This window comes from Silene latifolia, chromosome X (assembly GCF_048544455.1).
Source record: "Silene latifolia isolate original U9 population chromosome X, ASM4854445v1, whole genome shotgun sequence".
In the NCBI taxonomy this organism is placed as follows: Eukaryota; Viridiplantae; Streptophyta; class Magnoliopsida; order Caryophyllales; family Caryophyllaceae; genus Silene; species Silene latifolia.
In genome coordinates, this window is record NC_133537.1 from 259,049,886 (window position 1) to 259,067,961 (window position 18,076).

Sequence of the window (18,076 nt, forward strand, 5' to 3'; positions counted from 1 at the left end):
GAGTGTGAGAAAGTGCAGCCCAAAGCGGCTGAAGGATATCCCGAGGCGGCTCGATGGGGCCGTCACTAACTAGGCCTAGAACCTCCCCAAACCTGGCCAAAGTCCAATGGTGTGACTCATTGCGGAGTCGAAAGTGAATGCAAGGACTAGAGTGGTTGGAAGCGTAAGAGTCGGTGTCAAAAGAGTAGGAGCTAAAAAACGCGTATGTAGGGATACGAATAGCAGCCTCCTGCAAGGTAATCAGACCCGACATTCCCGTCCCGTTCAAAAAACTACAGACCTCCTCATAAATTTCTAAGGTCTCTAGGTCAGTCCGCGCAATGAAACGGGTGGAGGAGAGAGGGCAACGAAGTAAAGCGGATAACCGAGCCCGGTGATCCGTGGAAACGAAACGAACCGTGGGCAACTCCGGTAAAGGAGTAAGAGTGGCCTCTCTCGCAACTGCAGCCCCAGAAGAGCTGGAAGTAGTGACTAGCTAACTAGCCTGCTGACTCGGCTTAGGTGGCAGCATACCAGGTGTCGGGAATCGAGGCGTGACTCCTCGATCCAGCATAGAAAAGGGCCTGGTAGGGGCAGGGGCAGCAGGTGTCACCTCTCCCACAACCTTGGCTTTTGTGACCTCGGTGGCGGCTGTGGGTTTCTCCGTCACTGGGGTAGAAGCAGCAGCCGAAGCTGCAGTGGTGGTAACCACCGGAGTAACAACACCAACAGAAGAAGCAGCCGTCTGAGCATTAGCAACGGTCTCAGGTACGGTCTCAGTGACGGGGGTTTCTTTACTGGAATCCATAACTACAATAGCATCAAGACTAATAATTAAATTACAATTTTAATTGAAAAATTCGTCCTAAACAACCACATAAACCCTAAATCACAAAAAAGGGAATGGGGATTGCAACTAATTGAAAGAGAAGAGTAAGGTCGGACTTACTTGATGCTAGAATACCCACACAAGCTTAATTAATCGAAACAATAAGCACAAATTCGAAAAATTCAAATTGATAAACCCTAAAAACCCGAAAACTCTAATTAATCGAAAAAGATGGAGTTTGGGAGAGGGCTTTTGATTAATTAGGAATGGTAATTATATGGGTAATTTATTGTAGAAAGATTTTGGGCAAGAAAACCAATTTTGCAAGGTAATTAATCGATTGAAAAATGCAGGAATGAAGGAATTGGGGTCGAGAAAATAAAGAAGACGATTGAGAAGAGAACTCCCTTTATATACCCGTTAAGCTTCTCGATCGAGATACAAGTTTCTCGATCGAGAGCTTTAGCTCTCAGATCCTCTCGATCGAGTTAATTCATACCTCTCGATCGAGAGGTGGCTGTCCCTTGATCTTCCTCTTACTCGATCGAGAACGGACTCCCTCGATCGAGCTCTTTTTCTTCAAAAATCCTCTCGATCGAGAGCTTTTCCTGCTGGCACGCATTTTAATGTATTATCTTTTGAGTGCGGCTTTCTGTACCTGGAAAATTGACAGTAAAAATATCCCAAACTACCAGCAAATTGTCTACAGTCCACAATTGTCTTCTATGCTAAAATTGTCTATAGTCTAAGTGTCTAACGCAAATAAAGAAGTTTAAAAACAATAAAAGAAATTCAAAAATCTATTGTCTATTACAATTTGCACGGGGTTGCAAACCCGGCTAATGCTCAATTAAGTCCTTCGGGCCTCGCTAGGCCTCGGCTAACGGAGTTACCCTCGGTGCGGTAACTTCCAACTTTCTTCTCCAAACATAAGTACCACTTTCCGACGAATGTCCCAACTTTATTTCTTCCGCTGAATGCGTGTCATATTGCCACCATCGCCCTCTCCCATTCCAACATTGGAACTCATTTCGCCTTGGTCAAGCGCCAAAGCTCCCCATCCAGTCTGTACAAGTAACAAAGAATAACACGGTCCTCCTTATCGCTCTCATTCTGAGGCGGAGGTGTGAGTGTAGCAGGTAAAGTAACAACACGAGGGGGCTCAACATCAACAACGGGGATGGAAGGTGACTCAATCATGGGTGGCATAACAACACCAACCGCAGGAATAGCATGACACTCCAAAACACGCATAGAACCCCTATGAGTAGCGGGTTTAGCAAAAACCAATTCCTCACCACCGACATTAAACGTAAGAGTGCGCAACCCGACATCTATAACCGCTTGCGCAGTGTGCAAGAACGGTCTTCCCAGAATAATTGGAGTGTGATTATCTTCGGGTATATCTAACACGACAAAATCGACAGGAATAAGAAATCTTCCTATTTGCACAGGAATATCTTGCAGTACTCCTAAAGGTCGTGACAAGGTCCGATCAGCCATCTGGACCGTCATGTTGGTGCAATGGAATTTAGTGAATCCTAACCGTTTGGCCAAAGACAAGGGTAACACGCTAACACTTGCTCCTAAATCACACAACGCATTATCAATTAATTAAATTCCAATGTGACACGGTATCGAAAAACTTCCAAGGTCAGCAAGCTTAGGTGGGGTCCTATTTTGGAGGTGTGCAGAACACCCCTCCGTCAAAGCTACTGTCTCAACATCATCTATGGTCCTTTTACGCATTAATACTTCTCGCATAAATTTTAGATATGAAGGTACCTTTTTAGCAACTCGATAAACGGAACACTTACGTTCAATCCTCGCACAAGTTCACCGAAACGTGCGAACTCAGAACTCGTCTTCTTGACCCTCTTCAAGCGCCCTGGATATGGAGCATCTTCAATAGGAGCTCCGTTATGCGTGTCACGAATCAAAGCGTTATTAATCATACGCTTGCTCATTGGCCTCGATCGACCACTTTCATCATCAGAATCTCTCGATCGATCACAACTTTCACTCGATCGAGAGACTTCACCAATAGCAGTGCTCGATTGAGCTATAGCAGCCTCTCGATCGAGCTCCATCTCTCCATTTTCTCTCGATCGAGGAACACAAACCTCTCGATCGAGAGTCGATCGATCTTGTCAGCAGTAGCATTGGAATTCGTGCTTAAACAACATCGGTAAGAATATCGCATTAGAATAAGTCACCCGCTTCTCAATGTTATCATATTCAGCGTTTCTTTCCTCTTTTCAGATTGAGAAGGCAGCTGTCCGGGTTGCCTCGTGGATTGATTTGCGGCAACTTGAGCTATTTGGGACTCAAGCAATTTGATAGTAGTATTGGTTGCTTGGTCCGACCTATTCACTTGTGTAGCGAGAGCTTGAATCATGGATTTTAGCTCTCCCACTTCTAAATTCCTCCAGATGAAGAACTTCCTTGCTGCGGATTTGGAAATTGCGGGGGTTTTTGATAACTTTGCTTATGCGGTGGCACATAAGCTTGTTGCTGCGGTGGAGGAGTAGGATTTAGGACATTTTGACTCGACCAACGCAGATTTGGATGGACATACCCCGAATTATACCCTTGACGGTACTGCTGGAAAGAAAAGACTTGCTCTCTATCAAGAAAAACAATTGATCAATAGCAACGTGCTTGACTCACCGCATCTCTCACAAAGATTCATATCGTCTTTCTTTAGCATGTGAACCGTTTGTTGACTCCTCGGAGATCGCATCTCCAATTGGTCAAACCTAGCATTAAGCCTTTCGAACTTAGCATCCATATCCTCACATTCGACATTAGCTATCGTCCGTGTACCACTCCGCGGATTCCCATATTCTCGAGTGTGATTAGCCATCTCCTCAATAAGCTTCCAGCCCTTATCATCATCAACCTCGCTACTGAATCTACCATTAGTCAAAGATCTAAAATGGCTCTATGATCATCATACGACCCATTATAGAATTGGTTGCATAAAAACCACTGTTGGAATCCATGATGGGGTACCGATCTCACAGCTTTCTTAAAGCGGCACCATGCTTCAAACAGATTTTCAGAACCCGTGTGCTTGAAATTAGTAATCTGGGCCCTCAATGCATTGGTCCTCTGCGGAGGAAAGTACTTCTTATAGAAGGCTAGAGCTAAAGTAGTCCAATCCGTGATACCTGCTGCTTCTCTATCCAGGTCCGTCAACCATTCCCTCGCATTATCGGTCAGAGAGAAAGGAAAGAGAACTTCCTTTATCTTGTCTTGGGTCACTCCCTTGGATGTAGGGATGGATGAACAATAATCAGCAAATATTTCCATATGTTTCCTAGGATCCTCGCCCGGGACCCCCCGATACAAATTCCGTTCGACCAAATTGATGTAGGACGGCCGAATGTCGAAGGTATTGCCGTCCTCATCGGTAGACAATTTGAACCCCTTCGGAATATAGTCAGCAGTAGGCTCCGAATGACTCGCGATATTAGGCATTTTGACTGGAATAATAGTCTCACGAATAGAAGTTTCCTCAATAACCGAACTGTCAGAAGTACTCAAGACTTCCTCCCGACGAACTCTTTCTAACTCCCTCTTTCTGCGTAAAAAGGATCTTTCGGATTCGGATCGGCCTCAACTAATTCACCCCTACGAGACCGCGCATACACAGCTAAAAGGAAATAAATAAGAGCAGCCTTAAGGAAATAAAATTCCTTAAGACAAGACAGAAATAAACAACACAGATAAAAATGAAAATTGCCTCCCCGACAACGGCGCCAAAATTTGATGCGTGTCGTTCAACACCAAAAATAAATGCCAACAAGCCTATACTATAAATAGCTAGGGAAGTCGGGTCGAATCCACAGAGAGGCTTTTCTATTAACTGTAGTCTAATCTCTCGGTCACAAACTGGGGGTTTTGAATTTGATGTTCTAACTACTAAAGTTTAAGGGGAAGAGAAAATAAGGGTATAAGAGAAAATAGGGAGAAATGTAAATAAACTATCAGATAAAGAGAGATATGCCAGGATTTCGGTACGCCGTGTTCTACGCGCTATCGGGATAACTAGGTCGGCAAGTTTATTAGTAGGAAGGGTTAGGTTATCTCCTTTCGGTCTCAAACCCGACTATACCTTTCGGTCTAAAGTCGCCCTAAGGTCATCCTACTTGACTTTCGCCCTCATAGGAGTCAATTATCAGAACTAAACAAGTCTACCCTTCCAATCTTTCGATCCAGGTGGGGGTTAACTAAACAGACGGTCTCCTGCGTGCACTCATTTAACCGATCTACAAATAAATTGCTTAGATCTGATTCCTACCGGATAACTACCTTAGTAGTCGTCCTAACATGCTTCTAACACGGTTTCCCTCATCCCGGCATATAAATAAATTAGCTACGCATGCTAATTATATTAACTAACACAACTAATAACGAAATGCTAACGGAAAACATGATGTGACAATAGTATAAAGCAATAACGAGATTAGGGCCGAAATTAATAATGAACTAAAAGAGCAAATATAAAACATAAACAAGAGAAGAGATTAAGGGAAGGAATTATACTATAGTAGCAAATCCGGCGTAAAGAACAACCAAATCCTAGATCGTAAAATTCCAAACAGTGAACAGTAAACGCAGTAAAAATGTATATGGGAAAATGAATGATAGGTAAAAGATATTAACCTAGTAACTCGTCTTTTTGTTTTTATAACAAAACTTCACGAGTAGTTTTATTAACCTACGGGCTTTAATAGCCCACGTAAAGGAGAACCTCTCGATCGAGAGGTTAAGGCTCTCGATCGAGCACAGATGACTCTCGATCGAGCACAGGCAACTCGATCGAGGGCTTGACGATTCGATCGAGCACAAGATACTCGATCGAGGGCTTGTGTTCCTCGTGTTCTCGATCGACAGACCAAATGTGGTCGATCGAGATCTTCAGTCACTTCTCAGCTTCCGTAGTAGTCCTGACTTGCTTAATTTGGTTAACTTTCGTCTTCACGCTTCCCCATGCATGAGTCCTTCGTCCTCTTTTCCGTCCATCTTCCAGAGATGTTATCTCGAGGCCACAAAAGGTTGGTTTCCGCTACAAATCTGCAAAATAGCAATAAAAGCACAAAGTAACCTATTCGGGGTATAAAGCGACATAATATCACTCAAATACATAGAAATGCGTGCCAAAAGAGACCGCAAAAGTCTATATAATATGCACGCATCACTTGGATTAAACAACCGACATAGAAAGCTCACATGTTAGGTTCAAACTTGTGGATGCACATTCATGCATTTACCCGTTTTATCAACTTTTGCATTTAACCAACCAAGATCGATCAGTAGAGGCCGCTACCGCGGGCGGGATTGGGTGTCCGATTAAAGGGCTTCTCAATATGTACCTTCACCTCTTACTCAGAAACTTTGGATAGTGAACGACCTTATCCAGGGCGGGCGTACGAGAGTCATTCTAGAGATAGGATGCTAAAGAGGGACGATTCCTTATCTTTAGTACCTAAGTCAAACACCGCTTTTTGCCTTGGTTAACCTAGGTATAAAGTGGATTCGAACGGGTTCCAAGCATCCCACAAATGCTTGGTGGCGACTCCGAACATCTCTTGCATCGTTTCGAGACCCTTGCCGAGACGAAACCGACTGATCTAAAACGATCCGGTCGAAAGCATTTTTACGCCGCCGAGCGTGGCTTTCAAAAGACCGCTGCCATGTCCCACAGATCGGCTGGGCGTCGCAGGTGGCCCGTGTCCACACCCGTCTTATTATGCAAACGGATTCGAAGGTCCTTACTGATTTCATGGAATCCGAGCTTAATATTCCGACGGCGCATATGCATATCATTAAAATTTGTCAATCCTTTATTAAGGATTCCTCTTGGAGGGTGGAAATCCATCACACTTATCGAGAGGTGCATGTGCCTATTGCTTGGCAAATTATGGGGTGCATCAGTTGCAGCAGCTGACTCGTTTCGACCTTTCGAATGTGCCAAGCCAGGTTTTCAGATTGGCGCAACAGGATGTGGCAGGGGTTTCGTGGCGTTGTATCGTGCCGTCGTATGCGGTTTAGTTTATGGTTTGTGGAGTAGTGTAGCGTCGTTTGTTTTATCTTGTGTCTTTTATTATGTTGGGCTTGTTTTCCGCTTTTTTTTCACACAAAAAAGATATTCGTATTAATAATTCAGCTAATATCTTTAGGTTTAATTATCTGATTTTGAAATATTAAGATTTTGAAAGTGGGTCTAAGGCCCTGTTCTTTTGATCGAATCCGTCAATCGAATCAATCGAATCGAATCGAATCGAATCAACTTAATGGACTGAATCAATTGAATGAATCGAATCGAACTTAATGGACTGAATCGAATCGAATCAAGTGAATGAATGGACTGAATCGAATTGAATTTTTTATAATAATAATAATAAACCCTACCATTAACCCTACGACTGACTATTTTTGACAATAAAAACGTTATGTGCCTCAACCCTTCGCCATAGAACTTGTTCGTCAAAGAAACTCCTACCTCGACGCAACACGCCCGATCGCTCCAAGGTACTCACTTGTTTCTAATTTTGCTGACATGATTCTATCATATTCGTTATATTGTTAAATTTATCTTTTTGAGTTTGAATGTTGATATTACCCTTTAATTCTTTTGTGTGTTTGGTATTACCCTGCAATTTATTTTGCCAATGTATTCATTTGTCCTATACTCCTATGTTTACTGTTTATAACTTTGAAACCCAGAATTTTTACTGTGTCCTATACTCCTATGTTTCTAGACTAAGATCGTACCATTTACTTACCCAAGTTTATGTAAATCAATTAAAACAACATAAATAAAAAACATAAATAAAGTGATTGAAAGAAATGAAGGAAGGTAGAGAGATTGGAAGTAATTACCATTGTTGTTGTTAGCGAGAGATGTCAGAGGAGTATAATTCTGTGATTCTAAGTGAGCCTCAATGATACAAAGCCAACTATTTCAGCCACTGGTATAATTCTGAAAAACTGACTGCAATTTCTTTATGAACTTTTTTACAGCTTATTTGTAATTTCTGATCCTCCTTGTATATTTTGACTTCCAAAAGACTCGCTATTTAAATCGCAAAAAACCTAGTTCATAATACTCTGCTCCTCCAAAAGCGTACTAATATAGCTTTTTCATTAATCACTATATAGTGGCATACTGGCATATACTATATACAGTACAGATAACTGCATTCACTGTACAGTTCAAATAAGACTGAAAAAAGCTACAATTGGCAAAATCCGCAAAAAATTCAGGTATAATCTTGCAAAATTTTCTTCAAGTACCTGTAAATGCTCGAATTTCGCGGACAAATCAGAACTAGCAGACATCAATTGAACTCGCGCCCAATCCTCCCAATCACTTCCCGCCTTAATAATCAACCACGGCAACGGCACCGAAGGCAGCTCAATCACCAGCCTACAATATTCAAATAAATTCAACATAATGATCAATTGAAATTCACACTAACTCCGCAATTGCCAAAGTGTGTTGTTTTATTTTATTTTTTTATCTTAAACGTGTTTGTCATATGTGTTTTACCAAAGTAGTTGTTACTTTTGATCATTCTTAACCATGCCTTTTATATATAATCTTCGTATCGATAATATTTTAATGAATTTGTGTCGATTTATTTGAAGTAACGTAATGGGAAGAACTTCTTGGCCCGATGAAAATTCAAGAATTTTGCTCAACATTCTAAATGAGGAGAAAAACAGAGGAGTTAGCAAATTTAATTGGGGAAACATTGCCAAGAAATTTAATGCACAAAAAGAATGTAATGTGACTGGAAAACAAGTGCAAAATCAGTATTCAGATTTGAAAGAAAGATACAAGGGCTGGGAGGAATTGCAAGGTTTATCTGGCATATCATTCAATCCTATTACTAAAAAAGTTGTTGTAGATGAGAAGTCTTTGGACAGATATAACGCATTCATAGAGGTAAAATTATTATTAACTCATCTTAAAATTACCTCCAATTTGCTATATTATTAGTTAAATCTAAATTTAAGTTATAATTTGTTTTATACAGCGGAATGGAAAGTATGGGCTAAAAATAATCAGAGGAGAATTGGCTAACATTGATGAAATGAGCAAACTATTTGATGGAAAATTTGCGTATGGGGTGGGTGGTTGTTTTTCTCCGGCAATGGCAAAATGGCCATCTTACTTGAGTAGGCAAATTGAGGATCTTACTAATGATGAAACATCTCAAGACAATGAAGTTTCAGGTGATGATGAATTTAAAGAAACCATGTTTGATGATGAGCATAAAGCTCCACCAACTTTAGTTGACCAAAAAGTTTTTGTGGGAACCTCACGTAAACGAAAGGTTGAAGAACCCATTAGTCCAGAAGAACGCAAGAGAAGGGAAACTAGTTTTGATAGAGTTATCGCACTATTGTCGGGAACTGGTGTTGGTTCTTCAAGTAAGCAGCCTTCTACAGCTGAGATGGTTAGTGATGAATTGACTAGAATGAAAGTTGCAGAAGAATCGGGTGACGCGTACTTTGTCTCCGCTGTCAGATATTTAAGTGATGAAACACGTGCCAAGATATTCCTATCCCTTAAAAATGATAATCAAAAGTGGATCTATCTAAGAGTGATGGACGTAGATCCCTTGTTCACTCGCCTTTACTAGTTTGTTTTAGAAGCACTTTGTAGTTTCAAGTTTGTGTGTTTGAACCTTTCATTTTCAGGTGTTTGAACTTTTCATTTTCATATGTTTGAACTTTGTGGTTAAGATATTTGAACTTTAATATCAAAATAATTGAACTTGATATAATTGTGTTTTACTTGTTCTAGTGTAGAATGGATAATGTTAGACGTGCATCTATAATTATTGCATTAGAAGAATTACGAAGATCACTTGTACCAAGTGATGCTAGTATACAACGAACATCATCAAGTAGGCGGCCTAGAAGAGAAAAAGGGGAAAGTGGAGCTGAATACATTCACAGGTTGTTGAATGAAAACACTACATCATGTTTTGAACAACTATGACTTGATAGGGTAATGTTTCTACAACTTGTAGATTTGATGATTGAAAGGAATTTGTTAGTTGATGGTAAGTATATAAAAGTGGACGAACAAATAGGAATTTGTTTATACATATTGACCAAAGGCTCTTCCTATCGTGATGTTGCTGATAGATTCAAGCATTCCATATCTACAATATGTGTGTATTTTAAAAAAGTGTTGGATGCCTTGGTTATATTGTCACATGATATCATTAGACCACACCGCGATCTACTTGAGGTGCCTCCGGAGGTAGAAAATAACTCACTTTATTGGCCTTATTTCAAGGTAATATTGTACCTCGTGCATTTAGCTATTTTTTTATATTTTTTTTACTACCTTATGTCTTTGAGTTTTAACATCTCTATTACTACTATTATTTAGGATGCTATTGGTGCCATAGATGGAACGCATATAGAAGCACTTATTAGTGATCGTACTGGTACACCATTTCGAAATCGCAATGGTCGTAAGACCTGGAATATGTTGGGTTGTTGTTCATTTGATAGGATTTTTACATTTATCAACGTGGGTTGGGAAGGGAGTGCCCATGATCTTACAGTATGACGAGATTCTCTAACTGCCTCAAAATATGTTTTTCCTCATCCACCTGAAGGTAAGTATTAACTAATTTTCTTTATTTGTTTATAGCTCATTATTTTGCGATTCTCACGCAATTTTTATTTTACTTTGTAGGTAAGTACTATTTGGTGGACTCCAGATATCTTAATACTATTGGATATTTGTCTCCTATTTGCGATCCCAACGTCGGATCCCATTTTAGGAATTTAAGCACGGAGCACCTATAGGAATGTTAGAACATTTCAATTACCGACATTCTTCATTAAGAATGAAAGTTGAATGTGCGTTTGGTCAATTGAAGAAAAGGTGGAAGGTGCTGAAAACTATGCCCTAGATGTTACCAAAGTATCAGATGTCAATTATCGTTTCATTTTTCACACTTCATAATTTCATACGAATGCATAAGCTTGGTATCCCAATTGTACAACATGATGCAGTTACTGGGAGAACAGATACAAATTTGGATGATAAAGATCGAATGAGCCTTATGTCTAAAGTGAGAATGGATATAGCTAAAGCTATTTGGAAAGATAACAATCCCGAAGAGCATGAAGATGGAGTGTCGCAAAATGACAACGAAGAAGAACATATGGAAGTAGATGATTGCAAGCATTTGATGTATTGACATTAATAATTTTGATTTTTATTTTATCATGACTCCTATTTCTGAACTAAAAATTTCGTTATTACACACTGCTGTCTATTTATATATATTTCAAAGAACCAGCCGATGACGACGATAATAATAATAATAATAATAATAATAATAATAATAATAATAATAATAATAATAACACAATACTAATAATAATTACAATAATATAAATGAATCAATCAATCAATTGAATCGATCGAATCGAATCAATCAATCGAATCAATCAATCAATCAATCGAATTAACTAAATCGAATCGAATCGCACTAAATCGAAATTAAGTCAAAAAAAACTTTTAAAAGTGGTATATGGACAGAAATGAATAAATGGGCAAGAATCAAGTATTGCGACTATCAATCAGTTGAGAATGTTTCAATGAAAACGCAGCGTATAGGTTGAATTAGTTTCAATCCAGGCCAATATTCGTCGTTTTAACTCATCTTCTCCCTCACTTTTCCTCTCTCCCCTTTTGAGTTATTACTCAATGATAATGGTTGGAGGAGTTCATTTTCCATCATCAACCTTAGGCTGCGCAAAACTTGCAGGTACCCTAATACGAAAAGGGAGGTTGGGCGCACGTTTAGTAAGTGTCCCCAGTGTGCACGTTAGCAAAAATATCCTCCTCGTATCCAACAACATCAACAATAATAATTTTAATTATTTTAATTATAATAATATCCCAACCTCAAGGAGGAGGAAGAGAGAACTATATATTCTCGCCCCCAAATTCTCCTCTTCTTCATTATCATCGTCTTCATCCTCGTCTTCACATCTTCCGCATTCGGTTGGGGAACGAGACCGAGATAATATTGACCACAAGTCAATTAGGGTTTCATCTTCTTCCGAAATGGGTTACGCCCAAAATCCCATCCAAAACAAAGATCAACAAGATCAGTCTACCAAATTGCTTACTTTGCCCACTGTATTAACCCTATCTCGTGTCGCCGCTATCCCTCTTTTTATCGCAAGTATGTTGCTAATTTTGATCCCTTTAATTATGTCTGATTTTATCTGTCGTAAGTTCATGCCTTTTTTTTTTCCCTGGGTTTGGGAGATTCAATTTATTCTATGCTTATTAATTAATGCTATGTCATTATGTTGTTGCTAATGTTTTCAATCATTTTCATGGCTTTTATGGGTTTGCTCAACTTTCAACGCTTATATAATTGTCATTATTGTTTAGTATGCCTCATTGAAAATTTGACTCTTGTAAGCGGCTTAAAATAATAACTCGACGGCTTGTTGCTACTATACTTTGATTTTGGTGTTAATTGGGTTTGTTAGTAGTTTATAAACCTTGATCTTTTGAGGTTGAATTGTGGTGCTTTACTTAATGCTGACGGAAATTAGGATTTTGGGAGTTTCTTAATATTAAAACAAGGTGTTTGTTTCATATAGTTTGTTCAGTGTTATCAAAGCTCAACTTGAGGTGTGGGCTTGGTGAGACATCTCTACGTTGTGACTTGTGACTAGTGTTTTGTGATTATGTTTGTAATTTCTAAATATTCAAGTTACTACACTAAAACTTGGGAGAGACGGTCTCTCACTAAGTTATTGAGAGACCAATCTTTCGTACCCTTTTATTTGTATTTCGTACCCTTTTTATTATTGATCGTGTCATAGTAATTTCGTACCTATTTACATAGTAAATGTACCCATTTTATTATTAATCATGATTTGTACCTATTTTATTACCTTTAGTACCACTTTTTCTTAAAATTGTACAATGGTCTCTCAACAAAGCTTATTAAGAGACCGTCTCTCAGGAGACCTACTCGTACATGATCACTAATGACACATTGTTAGTTTGCTTCTTCATTTAATTGGCTGGCAACTCATAAAAGGCCGAATATGTTCTAATGCAAATATTTGAATCTATGCATTTCTTGTCCAGCATTTTATGTGAATAGCTGGTGGGGAACATCTGCCACAACTAGCATATTTGTTGCTGCAGCAATCACAGATTGGCTTGATGGCTACCTTGCCAGAAAGGTACCTATCAGAAAACTGTTCTTTCAACCTGTTCTTCTTTGCATCCTGAGACTTGATTCCTTTTGTTGACACCTCCTTGCAGATGCGTCTCGGTACTGTATTTGGTGCTTTTCTAGATCCTGTAGCTGATAAGGTATGCTTCTTGCGTCAGCCGATCCCAAATCATTTTAGGATTAGGGCTCTGATGTTGTTGTAGTCATTTCTATTGACTGACCTGAACGCTATGTACCCTCTAAATTTGTTTCTTATGCTTCACATGTGCAGCTTATGGTTGCTGCCACTTTGGTTTTATTGTGTAGCAGACCGCCCGAAATTCCTCTCCTCGGAGATGTGCCATGGCTGTTTCCAGTTCCAGCAATTGCCATTATTGGAAGAGAGGTTCCTTCAATAAACACTTACTCTTTTAGCATATTTTGCTTTTGCTTTCCTTATACTTTGCTTCATTAAGTTTATATCTTCTACAACTCTACATTTGCATCATATTTGTAAGGGCCAGTTGGTTCTTGAAAGTGTGGTATATCGTTGTTTCTTGAATACTGTGCTTAGGTTTTGACTCATGTATTCCTTTTTTAGGCAGTTGAGATGTTCAAGTGAACTGATTCTAATATTGGCTAATTATACCCATGGATTTTACAAGAGTACCTTATTAGGAATTTCGTAGTTGATCCAACATAACTTAACCCTTTGTTTGGATGAAGAGATTAGGAGGGAAATGCAAGGAAACAGTTTCCTTTGTTTGGTTAGCAAAATGGCGTGGGAAGAAAATGGAGGGGAGCAGAATAACATGGTTCAGTGCTCGCTCTCCCTCACTTTCCCTCCCCTCCATACCCTGCGTTGCTCTTCTTGTATACGTTCAAAATACTAATGATTCTGCTTAGAGTGGTTACATCATGATTGCAAAGGAATATTGATTTCACGGACTTTTATTTTAATACTTGACAAGGATAAATTGAGTTGGAGAAAAATGGAGGGAGGAAAACAACATTGCTCCATTCTCCCTCTCCCTCCTTTTCCCTACCCTCTTATTGTATTCAAACAAAGAGCCTAATGTGACTATGCTTACATCATGAGTGAAATGGAATATAGATTTTTGCAGACTTATGTATCAATGTATACCAAAAAGTATAAATCAACTACATTTACCCAGCAAAAAGAGATGTTATGTGCACCTGTATAAAGATGGATCTATATGTGTTGTCATGAATCATACTCATCAGTTAATGCTTCCACTTCTAAGTAAGATTTGATCTGCCTTAGCGCTGGTCCATTAAATTTACTTCTTGGATTCTGTAAACGTTTCAACCATGATTAGGGTAAAAGTGCCAGAATTGGGGCCGCTCTTGTCTGATTCGGCTTGACTCATAATTCCCTCAACAGGCTGGGTTAAGCTCATTGTTTGTTAAGCTCTAACTACTTCTGCTTGGGGCTGGCTTATAGAGAATGGCTGCCAAAACCTTGAGATTTTTGGCTTTAGGTGTTGTAATTTGCTCAGAACTCAGTGGATTTGCTGTGTCAATTTTTCATTTGTCCTCCCAATAAAAGACTTCAAATGAAATTGCTCCAGATCTTGACTTATAGGGTGGCCACTTTGTACATGTATTATTATATATTCTTCCGATTTATGCAAGTAGGTGGGGCTAATGGATCATACATATTGAAACCCTATTGTTATTGTTCGCAACTTTTTTTTTTTGTCATCTTCATTCCTCACTATGGGTATATCAAATGGCTCATTATGTACCGAAAAATCAAATGGCTCATGGTCAACTTCAATCATTTGCCATTATTTTAATGTTTCTAGATTTTGCAAAGCTAATATGTATGTAAAACTGGTTCCTTGACACATCATTTGGTGATAATGAGAATTTCTCATTCCATTCTTTAATCTACTGAGGTATCTAGCATGTACGAGCCTAAAGTTTTCTCGCACTCACCTTCTGCAAGTGTGAATGATAACATTTTTATTTAAGATATGAAAGATGCACCAAAGGTAAAGTTTTGAGTGAAAAAAAGATTTGAATATGAGAAATTAAACTATGTCGATTTTAAATGGAAGTAGATTTGTGCCCCCTTTCATGCCCTTCATTCTTGTAAAGATAAATATTATATAAGGAGGGAAAAATTAATCCAGTTATTGAATGGAATTTTTAGGTGAAGCTATAATCATCTTCTCAACATGCAACTTTGATAAAATGCTGCTACTCATAATCTTTCAGTTCTCTCTTTGCCTTATATGTCCACTTTGATTGGTCTCAATAAATTTTTTAAATCATCTTTAACTATGATCATGAATGCATGGTTGAATTTAGTGTTAGACTTGTTCCCAGAATTAGTCAGTGCAGCCTCATCTCAGGTGTTACACATGTGGCGTGATATTCCCCAAGATGTGGTTGTGCACTCGCTCTATTTTTCAGGACATGTATTTCTTGGTCCCGTTGGGGTGCTGGGGCGGTCTTCAATAGCATGAGTACCATGGTTACCGAATTCGCTCGGTGCCCTACGAATCGCGAATTGTTAAAAGCAAATTCCATCATGTTGCTTACTGAAAATACATATAACACACATTCTATAAGAGCGAATCGCGAATTGGTGAGGACGTATTCATAGCGAATTCGGTAACCATGAGCATGACTATGCGGATGATCTTTTCGTTTCCAAGTTTTCAGTAGGAAGCTATATATGAAACACTTAGAAGTGCGGCGAATTCTGAAGGCATTCTTTGGTTTAGAATCCAGTGTAGTCTTGTCATGTGGATAACCTTTACTGTGTATTAGTGTCTATTAGTGTCTACCAGGGTTACCTAATTCGCTAACATAGGGTGCGTATTGCGAATTAATACGCGCGTATCAATTCGCAATATGTTTTCGAATTAATTCGCACTAATTCGCGAATTATATATAAAAACTAGCGAATTCTAAAAGTTTAATTCATGTATTAATTCGCACTAATTCGCGAATTATATATAAAAATTAGCGAATTTTACAAGTTCAATTCGTGTATTAAAAACTAAAAATTCAATATAATATGATCAACTTCAAAGATCATCAAAGGGAGAGGAGAAGATGTATCAGTAGGTTAGCAACTTAATCTTATTTTGGTGTTTTGTCTGGTTTCGTCACTTTGTGTTTACTTAAGAAACCAGAAAAATATGATCAGTAGACTTATTTTGGTGGGTCCGTCACTTTGTAATGCTGAATTGCTGATCTTTATGGCTTTATGCAATGAACCTTTTGTTTTTTTGTTATTATCATCAAGTAAATGAAGCGTATTAGTAATTATGAATTCGCGAATTGCTTTTTTTGTAATACTTTGCGTATTCAATTCCCTATTTTGAGCGAATTGTGAATTCGAATTGTGTATTATGAATTCGGCAACCCTGTTGTCTACTGTCGTTTCATTTGGTGAATCTGAAATGTATAAATATCTATATGTTGAACTCTTATGTAGATAACCATGTCTGCTGTAAGAGAATGGGCTGCTTCCCAAGATACAAAGCTTCTGCAGGTTTGGTGCTTCTTTGGACCTTGTTTGAAACTGCTGAATGATTGACTACATACCTTATATTCGTACGATGTAAATGGCTTATCGGATGATCAATTTCCACAGGCTGTTGCTGTTAATAATTTAGGCAAGTGGAAGACTGCAACACAGATGACTGCACTTACTATTCTTGTGGCTACTCGTGACAGCAGGTCTTGCCTTTCTTTTTTCTGATGCTATAACAACATTATCTCTGTGCTTTGAAAGGCTCCAGCCCATGTCGACGTGATGGAGTTTGGATGTACACAGCCTTGTCCCCGTTGGTGTTTTTACACAGAGAGGCTGGTTTGACTTTGAGGATGACCCACAATGAAAATAGTCTCACGAATTGCTTAATTAGCCGTTTTTACTTTATTCCAAAAGTGCACAAAGAGTAGTGAGTCACTTTGTTTTTATTATGTCATATTCCAAAGGACAGGGAGCAACCTATATTGCTCTAATTCATTTGGCTCACAAAATTTGTTGCGCTTCTTTCTATTTGTGAAATTGCAATTGTTTTATACAATTCTCCGCACTACTTTCATTATGGGTAATCCGGGAAGAGCTTATGTGTTTTGTTAACGCATGGTAAGATTGTGTACTTCCGAATCCGCCACCCACGCCTCGCCGTTTTTGGGAGCCTTTAGAGCACTGATTCATGTTGTTAAAAAGGATAACGGACCTTTGGCTCCATTGGAAGTGGAAAATTTCTGGTGCTACTTCCTTTTTAACATTAGTTGATTAAGAATGCATTTGTCACTAGATTTTCATGAGCTGACTTTGTCTACAAAAATTACAGTCTTGCTGGTTCGGCTACTCTGGCGACTTCTGGTGTTGCTCTGCTCTATGTTTCAGCAGGGCTTGCCTTATGGTCACTTGCTGTGTATATGAGGAAAATATGGAAGGTGTTATCAAAATAATTATTAGCTGGCGCCTCTTGGTCAAATTCTCCACAGTTATTCATGAGGATCTGAATTTTGTCATTGTCAGACTTAGATGATGGATCCTATCTCCTTCTGATTCCTTTGAGAATGAAAGAGAAGTGTTTCCTGAACACTCTAGCATTCTACTGCAGAAAAGTAATCGATAGTGTATTTTACGAGGATGGTGTTCATACTAGTAGAGTTTTTGGAAGACCTTTCCGGGTTAATTTCCTGATTATTGGGTCCGAGAAATAGAGGCATGATCTCGGTAGATTGTCGCACTAGACTGCATCTGGCTCTGGCTGCAAGCTTGTCAGCCCGCCCTATAGCAAAGAGCATGCAGGGATTTGTTTCTTATGTTTGTGAACTTCACGGAATGTAACTTTTACTTTTACTTTTACTGCACCTATTCATGATTTTGATGCAGAATTCTAAATATCTTCTATGGAATTGAAAATTTCAAGTACAAGGCCATAATGTTTTCTCATAAAGCATGACTTCTTGAAAACTGTTTGTCGGACGATTAGTGTTTTTTTTGTCACGCAAATAATTTGCAATGGTT

General features: G+C 38.9%; 2 protein-coding genes across 2 annotated transcripts; both read left to right on the top strand.

Annotated features, from left to right (window-relative positions):
* The first annotated feature begins 7,249 nt into the window (after positions 1-7,249).
* Positions 7,250-9,588, top strand: LOC141621782 (uncharacterized). The gene is made up of 3 exons (XM_074438012.1): positions 7,250-7,348; positions 8,468-8,768; positions 8,860-9,588. The coding sequence occupies exons 2-3, from the start codon at positions 8,475-8,477 to the stop codon at positions 9,466-9,468; spliced, it is 903 nt and encodes a 300-aa protein (XP_074294113.1). The 5' UTR covers positions 7,250-7,348; positions 8,468-8,474; the 3' UTR covers positions 9,469-9,588.
* Positions 9,589-11,432: 1,844 nt separating this feature from the next.
* LOC141623931 (CDP-diacylglycerol--glycerol-3-phosphate 3-phosphatidyltransferase 2-like) lies at positions 11,433-18,031 on the top strand. The gene is made up of 7 exons (XM_074440087.1): positions 11,433-12,048; positions 12,975-13,072; positions 13,155-13,205; positions 13,337-13,450; positions 16,520-16,576; positions 16,679-16,764; positions 17,391-18,031. Exons 1-7 carry the CDS (start codon positions 11,565-11,567, stop codon positions 17,509-17,511), a joined length of 1,011 nt encoding a protein of 336 aa, XP_074296188.1. The 5' UTR covers positions 11,433-11,564; the 3' UTR covers positions 17,512-18,031.
* Positions 18,032-18,076: the final 45 nt, after the last annotated feature.

Excerpts from the sequence above, each read along its gene's own strand:
- LOC141623931 (XM_074440087.1), top strand. The coding sequence starts at position 11,565 with ATGATAATGGTTGGAGGAGTTCATTTTCCATCATCAACCTTAGGCTGC. Across the intron at positions 13,073-13,154 it reads ATGGCTACCTTGCCAGAAAG|ATGCGTCTCGGTACTGTATT; the intron begins GTACCTATCAGA and ends ACCTCCTTGCAG. Across the intron at positions 13,206-13,336 it reads TAGATCCTGTAGCTGATAAG|CTTATGGTTGCTGCCACTTT; the intron begins GTATGCTTCTTG and ends TCACATGTGCAG.
- LOC141621782 (XM_074438012.1), top strand. The coding sequence starts at position 8,475 with ATGGGAAGAACTTCTTGGCCCGATGAAAATTCAAGAATTTTGCTCAAC. Across the intron at positions 8,769-8,859 it reads GATATAACGCATTCATAGAG|CGGAATGGAAAGTATGGGCT; the intron begins GTAAAATTATTA and ends TGTTTTATACAG.